The 15,569-nt window shown below is 41.9% G+C and overlaps 3 protein-coding genes, 1 long non-coding RNA gene and 1 other non-coding gene across 5 annotated transcripts; 2 read left to right on the top strand and 3 right to left on the bottom strand.

Annotated features, from left to right (window-relative positions):
• The first annotated feature begins 891 nt into the window (after positions 1-891).
• LOC118380326 (uncharacterized) lies at positions 892-1,975 on the top strand. Its single transcript, XR_004824837.1, has 2 exons — positions 892-1,286; positions 1,646-1,975. It is a non-coding gene; the product is annotated as an uncharacterized LOC118380326 (long non-coding RNA).
• A 535-nt stretch (positions 1,976-2,510) lies between these two features.
• sowahd (sosondowah ankyrin repeat domain family d) lies at positions 2,511-4,523 on the top strand. The gene is made up of 2 exons (XM_035767261.2): positions 2,511-2,776; positions 3,192-4,523. The coding sequence occupies exon 2, from the start codon at positions 3,305-3,307 to the stop codon at positions 4,316-4,318; it is 1,014 nt and encodes a 337-aa protein (XP_035623154.1). The 5' UTR covers positions 2,511-2,776; positions 3,192-3,304; the 3' UTR covers positions 4,319-4,523.
• An 874-nt stretch (positions 4,524-5,397) lies between these two features.
• rpl39 (ribosomal protein L39) lies at positions 5,398-6,892 on the bottom strand. The gene is made up of 3 exons (XM_035767281.1): positions 6,725-6,892; positions 6,206-6,309; positions 5,398-5,592 (listed from the first exon to the last, which is right to left on the bottom strand). The coding sequence occupies exons 1-3, from the start codon at positions 6,725-6,727 to the stop codon at positions 5,544-5,546; spliced, it is 156 nt and encodes a 51-aa protein (XP_035623174.1). The 5' UTR covers positions 6,728-6,892; the 3' UTR covers positions 5,398-5,543.
• Positions 6,010-6,138, bottom strand: LOC118384097 (small nucleolar RNA SNORA69). Its single transcript, XR_004825799.1, has one exon. It is a non-coding gene; the product is annotated as a small nucleolar RNA SNORA69 (small nucleolar RNA).
• A 90-nt stretch (positions 6,893-6,982) lies between the features above and the next one.
• Positions 6,983-15,476, bottom strand: upf3b (UPF3B regulator of nonsense mediated mRNA decay). Its single transcript, XM_035767252.2, has 10 exons — positions 15,143-15,476; positions 13,973-14,079; positions 13,778-13,884; positions 13,104-13,202; positions 10,615-10,725; positions 10,418-10,461; positions 10,125-10,313; positions 9,837-10,000; positions 8,761-9,127; positions 6,983-8,559 (listed from the first exon to the last, which is right to left on the bottom strand). The coding sequence occupies exons 1-10, from the start codon at positions 15,254-15,256 to the stop codon at positions 8,422-8,424; spliced, it is 1,440 nt and encodes a 479-aa protein (XP_035623145.1). The 5' UTR covers positions 15,257-15,476; the 3' UTR covers positions 6,983-8,421.
• Between the last annotated feature and the right edge of the window lie 93 nt (positions 15,477-15,569).

Below are 15,569 nucleotides of genomic sequence, written 5' to 3'. Positions count from 1 at the left end.
GTTTATTATCAGAACTAAAAAACACATTAAACACACTGTCTGCAGTATAGGTGAATGACAATCACTAGTGTCATGGAAGTGTCATTGGTACAATGCAAGTTTGGTAGTTAACTGTTATCCTTGCTATTCGGGGTCCTTGGAACGTTCCAACTCCGACTTTACCCTGTTGACGTGGTGAAGGTACGGTTAAGTGAGGGTTATGGTTATTAGGGTATGGATGTCCCAAGGGTCCCGTATAGCACTAACCGTGCGACTGGCTCCCCCGTGCGCACGTAAACCAATGCAATGGGATGAAAAGGAAGCCGCGAAGACGTTTCTGCTTATACAAATCAAAACAAACGGACAAGCCCATGATACCGGACACGAATACTATACAATGCACTCATATGACCACTAGCCACCAAACTGCAAGTCCTTGACACTGTATAATTTAGCACATTATAAGCAAGGTAACTGGCGCTTTCGTTTTGCATAACAAAAGTATGCATGACTGTAGCTAACTAACTCTAGCCAACGTTAGCATGCCACCAACTAGCAGAGTTTCTCACGATGCAATGTAGCAAATCGATGCAATGTAGTTAAATCGTGAAGTTAAGAAACTGCTAGCCACCAACCAAACCAAAGGTTTTCATACTTGGACCCTGTCTTCACAAATGTTACTCTCGGGGTTTGTTTTCTGGATTGTCACAAAACTCAAGCATATTTTGATACCCTGGTAGTTGATAATACTGTAACGACCCTGGGTTTATAAGCGCGGAAATCGACTCTGCCGCACGAGCATGCTTTTGCTGCACAGTCGATAGCGAGCCGGACCTCGGGCTCGAAGGTCGAGGGTACGTGACCTGCTCCCTGCTGTTTCATTACACTGGTGTCAGAAGTGGTCGGACCTTGCTTCCACGACAGTACGTGTGCTTGTCGGGTGAGCGCGTTCCTGTAAGACGTAGAGCCGCAAGCTTGCGCGAGGACGCGCTCTTTGAAAAGGAGTAGTGTAATAACCCTGGGTTTATAAGCGCGGAAATCGACTCTGCCGCACGAGCATGCTTTTGCGTCGATAGTCGATAGCGAGCCGGACCTCGGGCTCGAGGGTTCGATACCTGATCCCTGTTGTTTCATTACAATACATAGCCTATGTAATTGTCTGAAATAGCTAGGTATAACAATATTTTACTAATTAGCTACTACTTTACCCAAAAAGGAAATGGCTTCAATAATCTTCGCAGAGAGAGAAAATGCCACCCTCCATACACCTGTGCTAAAGACGCGCCAGCGGTTGATATCTGCTCCAGGTAGTCTGCCCTATACCTACTCACAATTGTCAATCATTGACCTGTTTGTCTACCTTACTAGTTCTCTGTGATGCTTCATAACCTACATTGGTTGAGTTAATTCCAATGAGAACTCGTATGCACTACCACCCTCTTGAAGACTCCGCTGACAGGAAAAAAGTTGCATGTTCCTTTAGTCTGGTCGTAAGGCTTTGGGGATAGTGAACAAGATCACCTCAACTCCAACTGTAAACGGACAAAATAAACTCCTTGAGACACAGGTCAAAAACTCAATTTCACAAATCATGTTAGCCAGGTGATGTGCTTATATATGTGTAGTGATCATAATGTTCTCATTATGAGTCATCTTGTGCTGGCAGGACTGGTATATCTTCCACAAATGCCATGTTTGCCTGAAGAGGACTTTGAAGTGCTCGAGACATACACACGTTTGTCTCCATTGAAGAACCTGCATAGGATTTGGGGTTAAATTCCATTGTGAGACTGTCAGTATATTGTCAGTCATATTTCAATTTTTCTCCTTTTTTTCTGACAATTGCACTACGGAATTGGATGCCTTCCTTCAAACTATCAACGAGCTGACCATTGACCTGCCCCCAGAGATGAATGTATGAGTCTATAGCTTTGTACAGTTGAAAACTTAATCTGTAAAATTGTTTTTTTTTATGAATAAAGTTTTAGCATGACTAGTTTTCTAGTGAGTTTAATTTTATTTTTGTCACATTGGCTGCCAGAAATCTAGGACACTTGCAATATGATAATGCTGAAAGGATCCCTTGGTAGTCTCACAAGTCAGTGATGCCTATACCTAATCAAGGCTAATCCTTTAGGATATGTGTGAGCAGTGCTGTCAGTGATTCCTTGCCTGGTCCAAGACCTGTCTGTGCTGCTGTCTTGTCAACTCCTATGGTAATTGTAATGCCCCAATGGCCATAGGAGTTGGCATGACTGCAGAGAAACAGATCTGGGGCCAGGAGACCTGATTCCAGAGACTGAGCATGACAATACAAGCTAGATAATGTAATTGCATGTACTCTACCTGCATGTAGGCTACATGGTATAGTCCACACCTAACAGTAACTCCTTATCTCTGTGTATTAATAGGTGATGAATTGGGAGTGAGTCAACATGGTGACTGGCCGTATTTTTTTTCTAAGTTTTACTTCCCTCCCTTCGAGAAGTCCACTAGTGGTCACGTGTGCTTGAGGTTGTAGTGCTGTTGGTTTAATCACGAATTAGAATTGAACTTTGTCAGTTACTGTTGAGGCTAGGGGAGAGAGGAGAGAATAGGAAGTTAAAATTATTTAACATTTTTTTGGAGGGCGAACTTCAACTTTAAAATAGTTACAGAGAGCCTATCGGTGTAGAGGGGTGGTTGCTGTTGACAAAATAGGTTTAAGCTTGAATCGCTGGTTAAAGAGAAAGTTAAAATGACTCGCGCTAAGAGGATATACGTAAATGCTTCTTGGCACCAAGTAGACTGACTACAGGTGAGCGGAACTGTTATTTGTGACCTATCCAATATAAAGAAAAACAGCATTTTTTACTTTGTTTACATCTGAGTCTACAAGAGATGTCACTAAACTGTCTGCTTATCACGATGTAGCCTATGACTACAAGCCTGTGTAATTGGGCTACTGAAAACAGGAAAGGAAAGGTCTAATTTGGTTTTTAAACGAGCAATGAAGGATTATTTAAAAAAATAAACATGTTTAAGTTTCACAAAAATTTAGGCTTATATGATATAACTTTATTGGGGAGAAGTACGTCTACACTACCATTTTCTTATTTTCAAAGACCGAATAGAATTAAACGTTGTAGCCTATAACATGTATTTTTTTAACTAAATCATAAACAACAAAATGAGTGGCCTATAGGCTAATAAACATTTTGTTGTTTTTTCAGAGACAAGTATTGAAGGTCCAATGCGCAATGGAGACAAGCATTTCCTTGTTTAATGCTATCCAAAATACTTATCTAAATTGAGGAAACGAGAAAAGGCAACTAAGTCAGGCAACATGTATAACGGCACCAGCATCAGAGAGCCGACAGACAACTCGGTGACACATTTCCAACCCCTGCAAGACGGAGGCGCATTGGAGTCTGGATCTGAACAAACTAATAATGGGCAAGACTCCCATGTCAAGCAATCTGGACAGGCCAACGTCTTGGACCGCTTGTCTAGAGTTGGTGTGCGGGCATTCCCTGCCAGTGTCACTACTTATGCTTCGGCACGCAGATCAAGACTGCAGAGACAGCCAGAGGTGTGTGACACCAACAGTAGCTCATCCGAGAGAGGCTCGCTCACACCCGCCATGCGTAAAATATACTTGAAGGACTTGTTTTTGAACTCGTCCGGTGGATTTGCAAGTGTTCGATCTTCGAAAGGTTCCGGTGCGTCTTCAAGGGAGATTGGTGAGGAGGTGGTGGAAGGTTGGGCTCTGTGCCCCATGGAGCATGCATGGATGTTGTCTGTTGTAGATGGAAACTATGAAACCATCATGGACTTTCTTTCCGAAGATTCTAGTCTACTAACCAGGAAAGATTTTGTCAGTGGGTTTACAGTGCTACACTGGTTAGCCAAAAGTGGACAGGATGAGACACTAATACAATTGCTAAGGCATGCTGAAAAGGAGAGGATTCCAGTCAACGTGAATTTGAAGGGCAGTGGGGGGCTCACCCCACTCCACGTAGCAGCTATGCACAGTCGATACATGGTCATTAAAATTCTAGTCGGTGCGTTCGGTGCCAATATCGATGCCATGGATTACAATGGAAGGAAAGCTTGGCAATATCTGAAGGGCAACGCTCCTGAGGAGATGAAGGAGCTTCTTGGCACTTGGGATGATGAGCACCGTAGCTTGGGTCAGCAGAACACTAACAACAGTGCCACACTAGTGCCCAAGTCAGAATTGAGTGATGAGGAGAGAGACGATCCAGTCTACTTTGATCGGACTCGAATGACTGGCAGCTGGCGCGGGTCATTTAAAAAGTTGTTGGCTCCATTCTTGTCATTTGTGAACAAAAATTAAAGGTCAGATGGCCACATGTTTTCCCACGCGAAATCAAGCGTTTTCATCACGACTCATTGAGCATCGTTTGTAAAGACTTTTACGCACCCAAAGGCTTGGCGAAAAAAAAAAAGATTATGGGTTGCAGTGGAAAAGTTTTACGTTCATCTTCAGAATGTTCTGTATTCAACAATATTGACATTAAATACACTTCTATTTGAAGGCATTCGCGCGTGCTCTTGTTTTCTACGCCGAAAGAGTTGTTTATTCAACACTAATTTTGACTCTTTCTGCAAATTGTGTTAGCATAGGTATAGCAATTGCTACAGAACCAGATACATGTTATATTCTCAAATACAGCCTATCATTCTAAAAATGAACTTGTAAAGAAAGTAACAATTCTGTTTAGGATTATATGGTCATTATAAAAACGAACACTAGTCTTCGCTTCAATTACACGCTGGTTTATTTGGATTGAACATTTAGACTTGCGCCCATGTAAACCCGTTCCTAAATAAGTCCGAATCACTGATCAATGAATAAGCCTCATTTAAGTGTAGTGCATTTGTAGGTTTTTTAGTGGACAAACATCATTGCGCCGGCAGAAAGGGCACCATTCTCCCCCTGGTGGCTAAAAGTAGAATAATCTGACCATCCCATATTTTGGTTTGAGCAAACAATTCTGAAGTGACAGGGTCACGAGCCAGTCATTTAGTCAACTTATCATATGCCCTGTGACCCTAGAGTGTAATGCCGTTCTATTATCAGATGTAGAGCTTTGCACTAATGCCCACACTATCAAAGTAGGTAACACCAATGAAACATGGCTGGCAAATATTGGGTAAGCGACATTAACTGGAAGCTTTCTACATTTTCATAAGCATTTCCTGAGTGAAGGATGTATTGCAGATTCCCCAAACTCAGTCCTGAGGACCCCTGAGGGGAACACAATTAGCTTTTTTGTCCCAACTAATCATGAAGCTTTGAATCAGCAGTTTGGTGCTATGACAAAACTATACGTGAACTCCTTGGGGTCTGCAGGACAGTTTGGGAAACACTGATTTATTGAGTTTTGAAAACACTCACATGGCACAATCAAATCTAATTGTTCACAAATCTTTAATTGTCAAACACAAGCATAACCAGAGTATCTGTACAAAAAGACCACTGTTCCAGATAGTATGGCTTCCCCTCCAGATCTGGGCCCAGCAGGTGGAAGATGCTGGAGATCTGAAGACCTGTGCATTTACAAGCCCAACTTGGTCCTCCTCCAGTGTCTCCTCTTGGAGTTGTACCTGGAACATTGAAACAAGGAATGAGTTGGACTGATAATAGAACTACCAAGCAGTCTCCATGGTGGCGTCATTAAAGTTCCTTGGTATTAAGACGGGTTGCAACACTAGCTTGTTTCTATATGTAACTTAATAACTTGGCAGATATCAAATGAGTCATTTCCATATGCCCAAAAGCAAGGAAATTAGGTTGAGGCATGGCCAATAGATTACATCCACAATGGGGATGTCAGCCCCAATATGATTGAAAGACATTCAACCTTACTATTGGATAAGAACCACATTACTTCAGTACAGCTATGATACTTCTCCATTGCTCTACTAAAAGAGAATATGTCACAGGTGCTGTGAACTCGTGGATGCCACATTTAATTATTAACTACTTTAAATTTTAGTTAAGGGCCTGTAAAGTAAGCATTTCACTGTAAGATCTACACCTTTTGTATTTGTCACGTGAGAAATACAATTTGATATAGATTAGATTACTCTCAGCAGGATTAATGACACCACTCCCACTGCATGGAAGCACTGTAATTGCAGACCTGCTTTAGACCGACATATCGTGCATTCAGCACCAGTTATACACCGTATAGAGTGAGGCAGATAACACGCATACCTGATCTTGTTGCCAGTCTTCATTCTGATCCACTGTGGAATTGGCCTGTTCTGCTTCTGCTTCTTGGCGAGAAAGCGTTTGATCCTGAAAGTCTTGTGGGACGACTGAAATGAAGAGATGAGTCATGTTACCTAGCTAAACCTGCGTTTATTTAATCACGTGCCAGGCGAAACTGACGTTTTTTCTTGCTAAGCCTGCTAGCTAATTTAGTGTTTTGCACTTATTTTACCGGTAGACGAGTGTAAGTAGAAGCGTCACAATTTTCACATTACATTTAAGAAAATATTGTTAGTGTGACAACTGTTACTGTAGGCAGCTCTGCTTACATAACATGTCATTTTTCAGTAGAAACCGGCTTGGTTTACACTATACTAAAATGTACTTTTCTAAGGACTGAATACTGCTATCGGAAACAATATAAAGGCTTTCGGTGTGGCCGTAAAAAAACACTTTGCGAATGATATGAACAAGTACGCATTTCACTTAACTGGACAAGGATGTTATAAGATTTCAACTTACCATTTCGTGTACAGTCCTTACACCACAATGGCGGAGGCCGAAGAGAAAGCAGGAGGGGAAGCGGTGGTGATGTATGCAATCCGAACCAATCAGTGGAGAAAATTCTTGCGCTACGCGCCCACAGCGCCATCACGAGGATCCCTTCCGCATTGCATCATGATGTCTGTGTACCACTTGTAAAAAGTTAGCGTTATGTTTTTTCTTGAAACTATTTACAGTACATACCAATATGGAGTAATGAATAAATCCCATACACAATTTAGAACAAAACATTATTTATTGCGGTCATTTGTCATTGTTTAGCAAGGCTACATCAATTATGAAAGAAACACAAAATGTTTATTCCAATTAGAATGTTGTTAACCATACAGTAGCATTGTTTACGTATGAAGATGCATATATGTATGACGGGGAAGGCCACAAGTTAAGGTTAATAGTCACCCATTGGGGGTTCCATGTCGTCTCAAATCAAGGCATAGCTCAGTTTAATATGTACAATTAAATGGCTATTTCATTCTCCCGAATCGGTGAAATAACATAACTTAATATTGTATTATTGTTGTTACCTGTAGACTATTTCTGTTGCTTATTTGAAAAAATAGATATCAGTCTTGTATACGTGTTTGGTTGTTTGTCCCCATGACACTGTAGACGCGGATGCCTATTTCACTTCCTCAATATCCCCAGAATGAATCTAACATAACTTAAATTAATAACAGATTTTCAGGGTGTTTTTGCCGAGGATGTTTTAGTTGCGCGATTTTACATCGAATGTGTTTGGTAGTATTTCTCAAGTTTTAAAAAACTAACAAAATCCACAAGGTGTTGTCTTACGTAAACAACGTCGGCGGTGCTGGGCAGGTCTGTCTCACTGTCGATACTATTGGATAAAGCGCAATCACTGCAGCTGTTCACCCCATGTTAGTGGGCAAATGGTCATCGTCAAATCAAAACACAAACCTTAATTTACCCGTTGTGACGCACGGATGTTCCAAACTCAGTTATAGACGAGACTTAACTATGACCAAATGTATCCAATTTACACTTTGTCCATCTTGACACTAGAATAACAGTTTGACTCATATCGATGCCACATTGGCCATCTTCAAAGTGATTTGTTGCTTTTTAAAGGCAGTCGCTCCTTAAATGTACAGAGTATAAACCTAAAATATGCCTAAAAGTTAACAAAATAGATTTTAATAGATGCAACAGGATATCTTTAAATCAGTAATCTCCTATACTGTTCCGAAAGTAGAGAATGTTCTATTTTATGTGATAAAAAGAGAATACACAACCAATCAGGGTGAAAGCCTATTCAATATAAGAACCATGCTTTGCAACTGTGTAGCACAGACTGTGTACCAATACTGTAGTAAGGTCACTTAAAATTCATGTGGTCCTAGAAAGCTTTGGCTTTGTCTCATTGTACCCTATAATCAAACTCTCACAAACATTAAGAGGAAGTGCTAATTTTCCCTTGATTTTCTTCAGAAACAAAACTAAAAGGGGCACATTCAGGCACTGAGGGGGGCACCATGGTCACATCCCTGCCTCTGGTTGTGAGTGGGAGGATGGGATGTGGCTCTGCAGGATCATCATTGTAGGCGCCTCTCTGGCACCAGTTTGCTTGGCTCAGAGCAAATCTCTCTCCCTCTCCTCACTCGTTTTATCATTCTTTATTTGTGGTCATTTTTTTATCATTCATCTCCCTTCTCTTGGGATCTCTTGCTCTCACTCTCTGACTTTCTCTCCCCAGCATGAGATTCTCCTCCTCCACCACCTCGAGCTCCCCGGTTCCTAGCACCTGGCTGGTAAAGCTGAATGGCAGGCCGATCCTGATTCACAAGGGAACAACATGACTATGGTTAAGAGACAAAAAAAATGGACAAAAGTATTCAGGAATGTGATCGGGAGAAAATTGTATAAATATAATAAAAAGTATCCCGATTACCCCAAGTCAAAACATCAGGACAGAATTATTGATTGATACAGAAAAACTTATTTGACTACATTCCAACAAAGACTGAAGTTACTACCTTGTTTCTTAAACGATCTCTTTTAGCTTTCTCCTCCCTCAGGGTTTCTTCTGACTTTTTAGGCTTATCGGTATGGCTTGAAGTATGGCTTACAGAGTCTCCTGCATTCTCGCCCTTTCTCTTTTCCCAGACACGATCTCCTTTCTCCTTTTTCCCTTCGTCCTCTCGCTTTCTGTATGAGTTCTCTCCGTCGTGCCGTTCCCTCCTCCTTCGTCGATCCTCATCCTGTCGTCTGATGCGCTCCTTCTCTTTCTGCCGCCGTTCCCTCTCCCTGTCTCGTTCGCGGTCCCTGTATCTTTCTATGTCTCGCTCTCTGAAGTCTTTGTGTCCATCTCTATGTCCCTCTTTGTGTCCATCTTCATCAGCTCTGTGAAAGACAAACACATTAACATGAATACAATATAAGCCGTAAGGATCGTACCCTTTTTTTCAATTTTTGCCTTAAATGAAATAGCCAAATCTAACAGCCTGTAGCTTCGGACCTGAAGCAAGGATATGCATATTCTTGGTTCCATTTGAAAGAAAACACTGAAGTTTGTGGAAATGTGAAATTAATGTAGGAGAACAACCCATTAGATCTGGTAAAAGATCATTAAAATAAAAAAACATGCGTTTTCTTTGTACCATCTTTCAAATGCAAGAGAAAGGCCATAATGTATTATTACAGCCCAGGCGAAATTTCAATTTTGGCCACTAGACGACAGCAGTGTATGTGAAAAGTTTTAGACTGATCCAATGAACAGTTTGATATCTGTTCAAAATGTTTTATCATGACTGCCAAAATGTGCCTAAAAGGTTCATTAATACATTTAAGTTCATAATTGTGCACTCTTCTCAAACAATAGCATGGTATTATTTTACTGTAATAGCTACTGTAAATTGGACAGTGCCTTTAGCTTAAATTCTTGATAATCTTTCTGCCCATATCAGATATGTCTATGTCCTGGAAATGTATTTTGTTACCTGCAACCTCGTGCTAATCACATTAGCTCAACCGATGTGCAGGGGGGCTATCCTGTAGAGGTTTTAAAGACCTGTAACATCTGTAAAATAAAAAAATGGCAGTGACAACTTACTTCCGTGATCCCCTATCCTCCCTGCTTTCATGGTTTTGGCGCTTCTTCATATCAGAACCCCCTGGACCTCTGTCGTCTTTCATCTTGTCCTTCTCAGGTTTCTTTGACTTCTCTTTAGGCTTTTCCACATCCACGTCATCTCCCCGGTCTGGTTTTCTCAGGAGCTGAACAGAGACAAACGCATTACCAACATGAAAAAAAGCAGTCGGTGTTATTCTGCTACAATCGCTTAGGGATCCCGTATCATCACGCAGTTGAGTAGTTTGAAAGGATTCCTCCTTTCCTTACCTTGATTTTTGGCTCCTCCTTTGCCTGGTCTTTATCTTTCTCTGAAGTTTTGTCCCCTTTCTTAAACTTCTCGGCTTCTTTGCGCTTCCTCCTGTCCTCCTCCCTCCACTTCCGACGTTCCTCATCCCGCTGGCGCTTCCGTTCTAGCTCTCGTCTCCTCCTCTCCTCTTTCTTTTCCTCACGGATTCTCTGACCATCAGCAGTCAACGACACATGAATAGTCTGTCCAGCCTCATATACTATGCAAGAGAAGCACAGCTAAAATACATAGATTCCAAACTGGCTATACATACCTGTTTGTTCTTCAAGAAGTCCAAGAGGGGAGTCGTTTTCTTAGCTAAAGGCGGAGAAAATAAGCAAAATCCTCCATTACTGAAATACCCCTTCGGCAGACTACTTCATCTCACATTAACACTCATCTAGCATGTTTCATCTGATTTGGGTTTCAACCAAATGGAACCAGAAAATGTTTACCGCCATGTTTACATACCCACTAGTTCCTTTGTTTTAGCCTCTATTTCCTCCAGTAGAGTCTCAGGAGTGGATGTAAACTTTTCATCATCACCATTATAAATCTCCAGGAATTTCTTGTAGTCAGCATCTAATGAACAAACAGTGTCTCAGTGGGAAATTACAGCTAGAGGATCTATACTGAACAAACATATTAAAACGCAACAATTTCAAATATTTGAATTGAGTTACTATTCATAAGGAAATCAGTGAATTGAAATAAATTCATTAGGCCCTAATCTATGAATTTCACATGACTGGGAATACAGATACGCATCTGTTGGTCACAGATACCTTTAAAAAAAATGGTAGGTGCGTGGATCAGAAAACCAGTCAGTATCTGGTGTGACCACCATTTGCCTCATGCTGCATGACACATCTCCTTTGCATAGAATTGATCAGGCTGATTGTGTCCTGTGGAATGTTGTACCACTCGTCAATGGCTGTGCGAAGTTGCAAGATATTGGCAGGAACTGGAACACACTGTCGTACACATCGATCCAGAGCATCCCACAAATGCTCAATGGGTGACATTGAGGATTCACCTATAAAATCACACTTCTCAAACGTGCCATTGAAGGTGAGAATTTGTCCACTGCAGATGGTTACGATGCCGAACTGCAGTCAGGTAAGGACCCTGGTGAGGATGACGAGCACACAGATGAGCTTCCCTGAGACAGTTTGACAACTTCTGCAGAAATTCTTCAGTTGTGCAAACACAGTTTCATCATCTATCCGGGTGGCTGGTCTCAGACGATCTCGCAGATGAAGAAACCGGATGTGAAGGTCATGCATGGGCTGGCTTGGTTTGCTTCTTGATATGCTACACATCAGATGGATGGATTATCTTGGCAAAGGAGAAATGCTCAGTAACGGGGATGTAAACAAATGTGTACACAAAATATGAGCGAAATAAGTTGTGCGCGTGTACGGAACATTTCTGGGTTCTTTTATTTCAGCCCATAAAAACATGGGAACAACACCTTACATATATATTTTTGTTCAGTGCATTTGGAAAGTATTCAGACCCTTTGACTTTTTCCACATTTTGTTACGTTACAGCCTTAGTCTAAAATTTATGACATACATTTTTTCCTCACCAATCTACATACAATACCCCGTAATGACACACTAAAAACAGGTCTAGAAATTTTAGCAAATTAATATAAAACAGAAATATCACATTTACATAATTATTCAGAACCTTTACTCAGTACTTTGCTGAAGCAGCAGCTTTGCACATCTGTATTTGGGGAGTTGCTCCCATTCTTCTCTGCAGATCTTCTCAAGCTCTAAGGTTGAACGGGGAGCGTCGCTGCACAGCTATTTTCAGGTCTCTCCAGAGATGTTCGATCGGGTTCAAGTCCAGGTTCCGGCTGGGTCACTCAAGGACTTGTCCCGAAGCCTGCATTGTCTTCGCTGTGTGCTTAGGGTCGTTGTGTTGGAAGGTGAACCTTCGCCCCAGTCTGAGATTCTGAGCGCTCTGGAGCAGGTTTTCATCAAGGATCTTTCTCTGCACCCGAAAAACATCCCCACAGCATGATGCTGCCACCACCATAGGGATGGTGCCAGGTTTCCTCCAGACATGATGCTTGGCATTTAGGCCAAAGAGTAAAATCTTGGTTTCATCAGACCAGAGAATCTTGTTTCTCATGGTCAGAGTCCTTTAGGTGCCTTTTGGAAAACTCCAAGCGGGTTGTCATGTGCCTTTTACTGAGGACTGGCTTCTGTCTGGCCACTCAACCATAAAAGGTCTGATTGGTGGAGTGCTGCCGAGACAGAAGAACCTTCCAGAAGGACAACCATCTCCACAGAGGAACTCTGGAGCTCTGTCAGAGTAGCCATTGGGTTTTTGGTCACCTCCCTGACCAAGGCCCTTCTCCTACGATTGCTCTAGGAAGAGTCTTGATGGTTCCAAATTTCTTCCATTTAAGAATGATGGAGGCCACTGTGTTCTTGGGGACCTTCAATTTTGTAGGAATTTTTGTACCCTTCCCCAGATCTGTGCCTCGACACAATCTTGTCTCTGAGCTCTACAGATAAATCCTTCAACCTCATGGCTTGGTTTTTGATCTGACATGCACTTCCAACTGTGGGACATTATGTAGACAGGTGTGTGTCTTTCTAAATCATGTCCAATTAATTTAATTTACCACAGGTGGACTCCAATCAAGTTGTTAAAACATCTCAAGGATGATCAATGGAAACAGGATGCACCTGAGCTCAAGTCTCATAGCAAAGGGTCTGAATACTTATGTATATAAGGTATTTGCAAACATTACTAAAAACCTGCTTTCGCTTTGTCATTATGGGGTATGGTGTATTGATTATATATATTTTTATTTTAACACATTTTAGAATAAGGCTGTAACATAAAATGTGCCAAAAGTCAAGGGGTCTGTATCCAAATGTATTGTACATGGTGTGCAATTGCAACCAACCATATAATGACTAACGTAACATTTTCACCTTCGTCGATTGTTCCACTTTTGGCATCCTTTTTCTTACTCCTTTTTTTGGCAATCTTTTGAAAAGGAGCAAATTCAACAATGGCTGGATACTCCTGCCCTGTTGAAAACAAAGGGGCAACACTAATACACAATTCACTCAGACGTTGCTGCAATGTAGGCATATATTGTGTGGTTCTTATTAGACGTCAATCTTATTTATTTTTACCCCTTTTTCTCCCCAATTTCGTGGTATCCAATTGGTAGTTAGTCTTGTCCCATCGCTGCAACTCCCGTACAGACTCGGGAGAGTCGAAGGTCGAGAGCCGCGCGTCCACCGAAACACAACCCAGCGGAGCCGCACTGCTTCTTGACACAATGCCCGCTTAACCCAGAAGCCAGCAGCACCAATGTGTTGTATGGCAACACTGTGCACCTGGCGACAGTGTCAGCGTGCATTGCGCCCGGGCCGCCACAGGAGTCGCTAGTGCGCGATGGGACAAGAACCTCCACCTCCCCTAACCCAGACGACGCTGGGCCCCATGGGTCTCCCGGTCGTGGCCGGCTGCTACAGAGCCTGGACTGGAACCAGGATCTCTAGTGGCACAGCTGGCACTGCGATGCAGTACCTTAGAACACCGCGCCACTCGGGAGGCCTTAACCATCAATCTTTTAACGAACTGAAATGAATCACACCTCTATTATCAATGAACACATATCCATCAAACCGGTCTCTGAAAAGGACAATATCTTCCTGATTCTTGAAGTTGATGTACGCTCTGGCGAAGACGTGGGGGTACATGCTGTACAGGAGAAAAGCTAAGTAAGTAACCAGGGTACCAAATATGTGATTCTGACAGACAATGGTAATCAACAACAGACTATATGCACCTGCTGTCATTGGAGAAAAATTCAAGGTAGTCCACTTCTGGAAGTGGCTGCAATTGATCCTCCAGTTCCTCCTTGGTTATGCTAGGAGGCAGACGTCGGATAATGATCTGTGGAAAAAACAAGACACTCAAATGTTAACCAACTTATCAATTGAATATCCGAGCCCTCAAAGCCAGATGGTTAAAAGTATTAGTTAAGTTAAGACTCACTAGCTAAATATAAACGCAACACGTAAAGTGTTGGTATCATGTTTCATGAGCTGAAAAAGATCCCAGAAATGGTCCATACGCACAAAAAACATTTCTCTCAAAGTTTGCACACGAATGTATTTACATCCCTTTAAGTGAGCATTTCTGCTTTGCCAAAATAATCCATCAACCTGACAGGTGTGGCATATCAAGAAACAGACTAAATAGCATGATCATTACACAGGTGCACCTTGTGCTGGGGACAAAAGGCTACTATAATGTGCTGATGTCACAACGCTACAGATTTCTCAAATTGAGGGAGCATGCAATTGGCATGCGACTGCAGGAATGTCCACCAGAGCTGTTGCCAGATAATTTACTATGAATTTCTCTAGCATAAGCTGCCTCCAAAGTTGTTTTAGAGAATTTGGCATTTATGTCCAACCAGCCTCACAACCGCAGACCACGTGTATGGCGTTGTGTGGGCAATCGTTTTCATGTCAACGTTGTTAATAAATAGTGCCCCATAATGGCGGTGGGGTTATGGTATGGGCAGGCATAAGCTACGGACAACAAACACAATTGCATTTTATTGATGGCAATCTTAATGCACAAAATACCGTTGGGAGATCGAGGCTCATAAGGTGTGTGTCCAACAAATACATATGTATTCCCAGTCATGTGCAATCCATTAGGGCCTCATGAATTCATTTAACTTGACCGATTTCCTCATATGAACTCTAACTCAGGAAAATCAATGACATTGTTGCGTTTCTTTTTTTTTGTATAACTTAAAGATCTCTTCAATATGCAACATTCAAAAGCTAGCTAACGTTAACCAAGTTCAATTATAAAGGTTAATCACGCCTGCTCTATTAGCTAGCTAGCAAGCAATACAGGAGGAGCTATCCTAGTGAAATCCATGTAGCTAGCTAACGTTAGCTATTTGGCTTAGCTAGCTAAATGTTGTTAGCTGGCGTACCTTCGTCATTGCTTCTTTCTTCTCTGGCTTTGGCTTCTCCGTTTTTTCAGTATCTTCGCATTTTATCTCCATAATTTTCTCAATCGGACGAGTGTTTTCCTTGTCCTCTTTCATCGTTATGCCATAAACCTGTTGCAATCAACAGCCCTGTATCAACTTTTTTTACTTGCTTGTTTGCTAACGATTGTTGATTGGCTTTTGGGAGACCAAAGATTATGGATATACGGACGAGATACATCTCTCTACGCCCTATAACAATGGGAGCCGTTGTCCACAAAGCTGCACGACGGGCTAACTAGCTCCCGCCTATCCTTTCTTTGCATTGGTGGATAGAGCTCATTATTGTAATCACGCTTTAATATTTGACGAGGGTTGTTGACGTCACCTGCCTGTGTTCAATTGAAATGCGATGCTATACTAACCTCGT

This window comes from Oncorhynchus keta, chromosome 4, assembly GCF_023373465.1.
Source record: "Oncorhynchus keta strain PuntledgeMale-10-30-2019 chromosome 4, Oket_V2, whole genome shotgun sequence".
Lineage (NCBI taxonomy): Eukaryota > Metazoa > Chordata > Actinopteri > Salmoniformes > Salmonidae > Oncorhynchus > Oncorhynchus keta.
The sequence above is the reverse complement of the archived record's forward strand: the minus strand, read 5'-3'. Positions and strand labels throughout refer to the sequence as shown.

Excerpts from the sequence above, each read along its gene's own strand:
- sowahd (XM_035767261.2), top strand. The coding sequence starts at position 3,305 with ATGTATAACGGCACCAGCATCAGAGAGCCGACAGACAACTCGGTGACA.
- rpl39 (XM_035767281.1), bottom strand. Across the intron at positions 5,593-6,205 it reads AAGACTGGCAACAAGATCAG|GTACAACTCCAAGAGGAGAC; the intron begins GTATGCGTGTTA and ends TCAATGTTCCAG.
- upf3b (XM_035767252.2), bottom strand. The coding sequence starts at position 15,256 with ATGAAAGAGGACAAGGAAAACACTCGTCCGATTGAGAAAATTATGGAG. Across the intron at positions 14,080-15,142 it reads AGAAAGAAGCAATGACGAAG|ATCATTATCCGACGTCTGCC; the intron begins GTACGCCAGCTA and ends TTTTTTCCACAG. Across the intron at positions 13,203-13,777 it reads TGTGTTCATTGATAATAGAG|GGCAGGAGTATCCAGCCATT; the intron begins GTGTGATTCATT and ends TGTTTTCAACAG.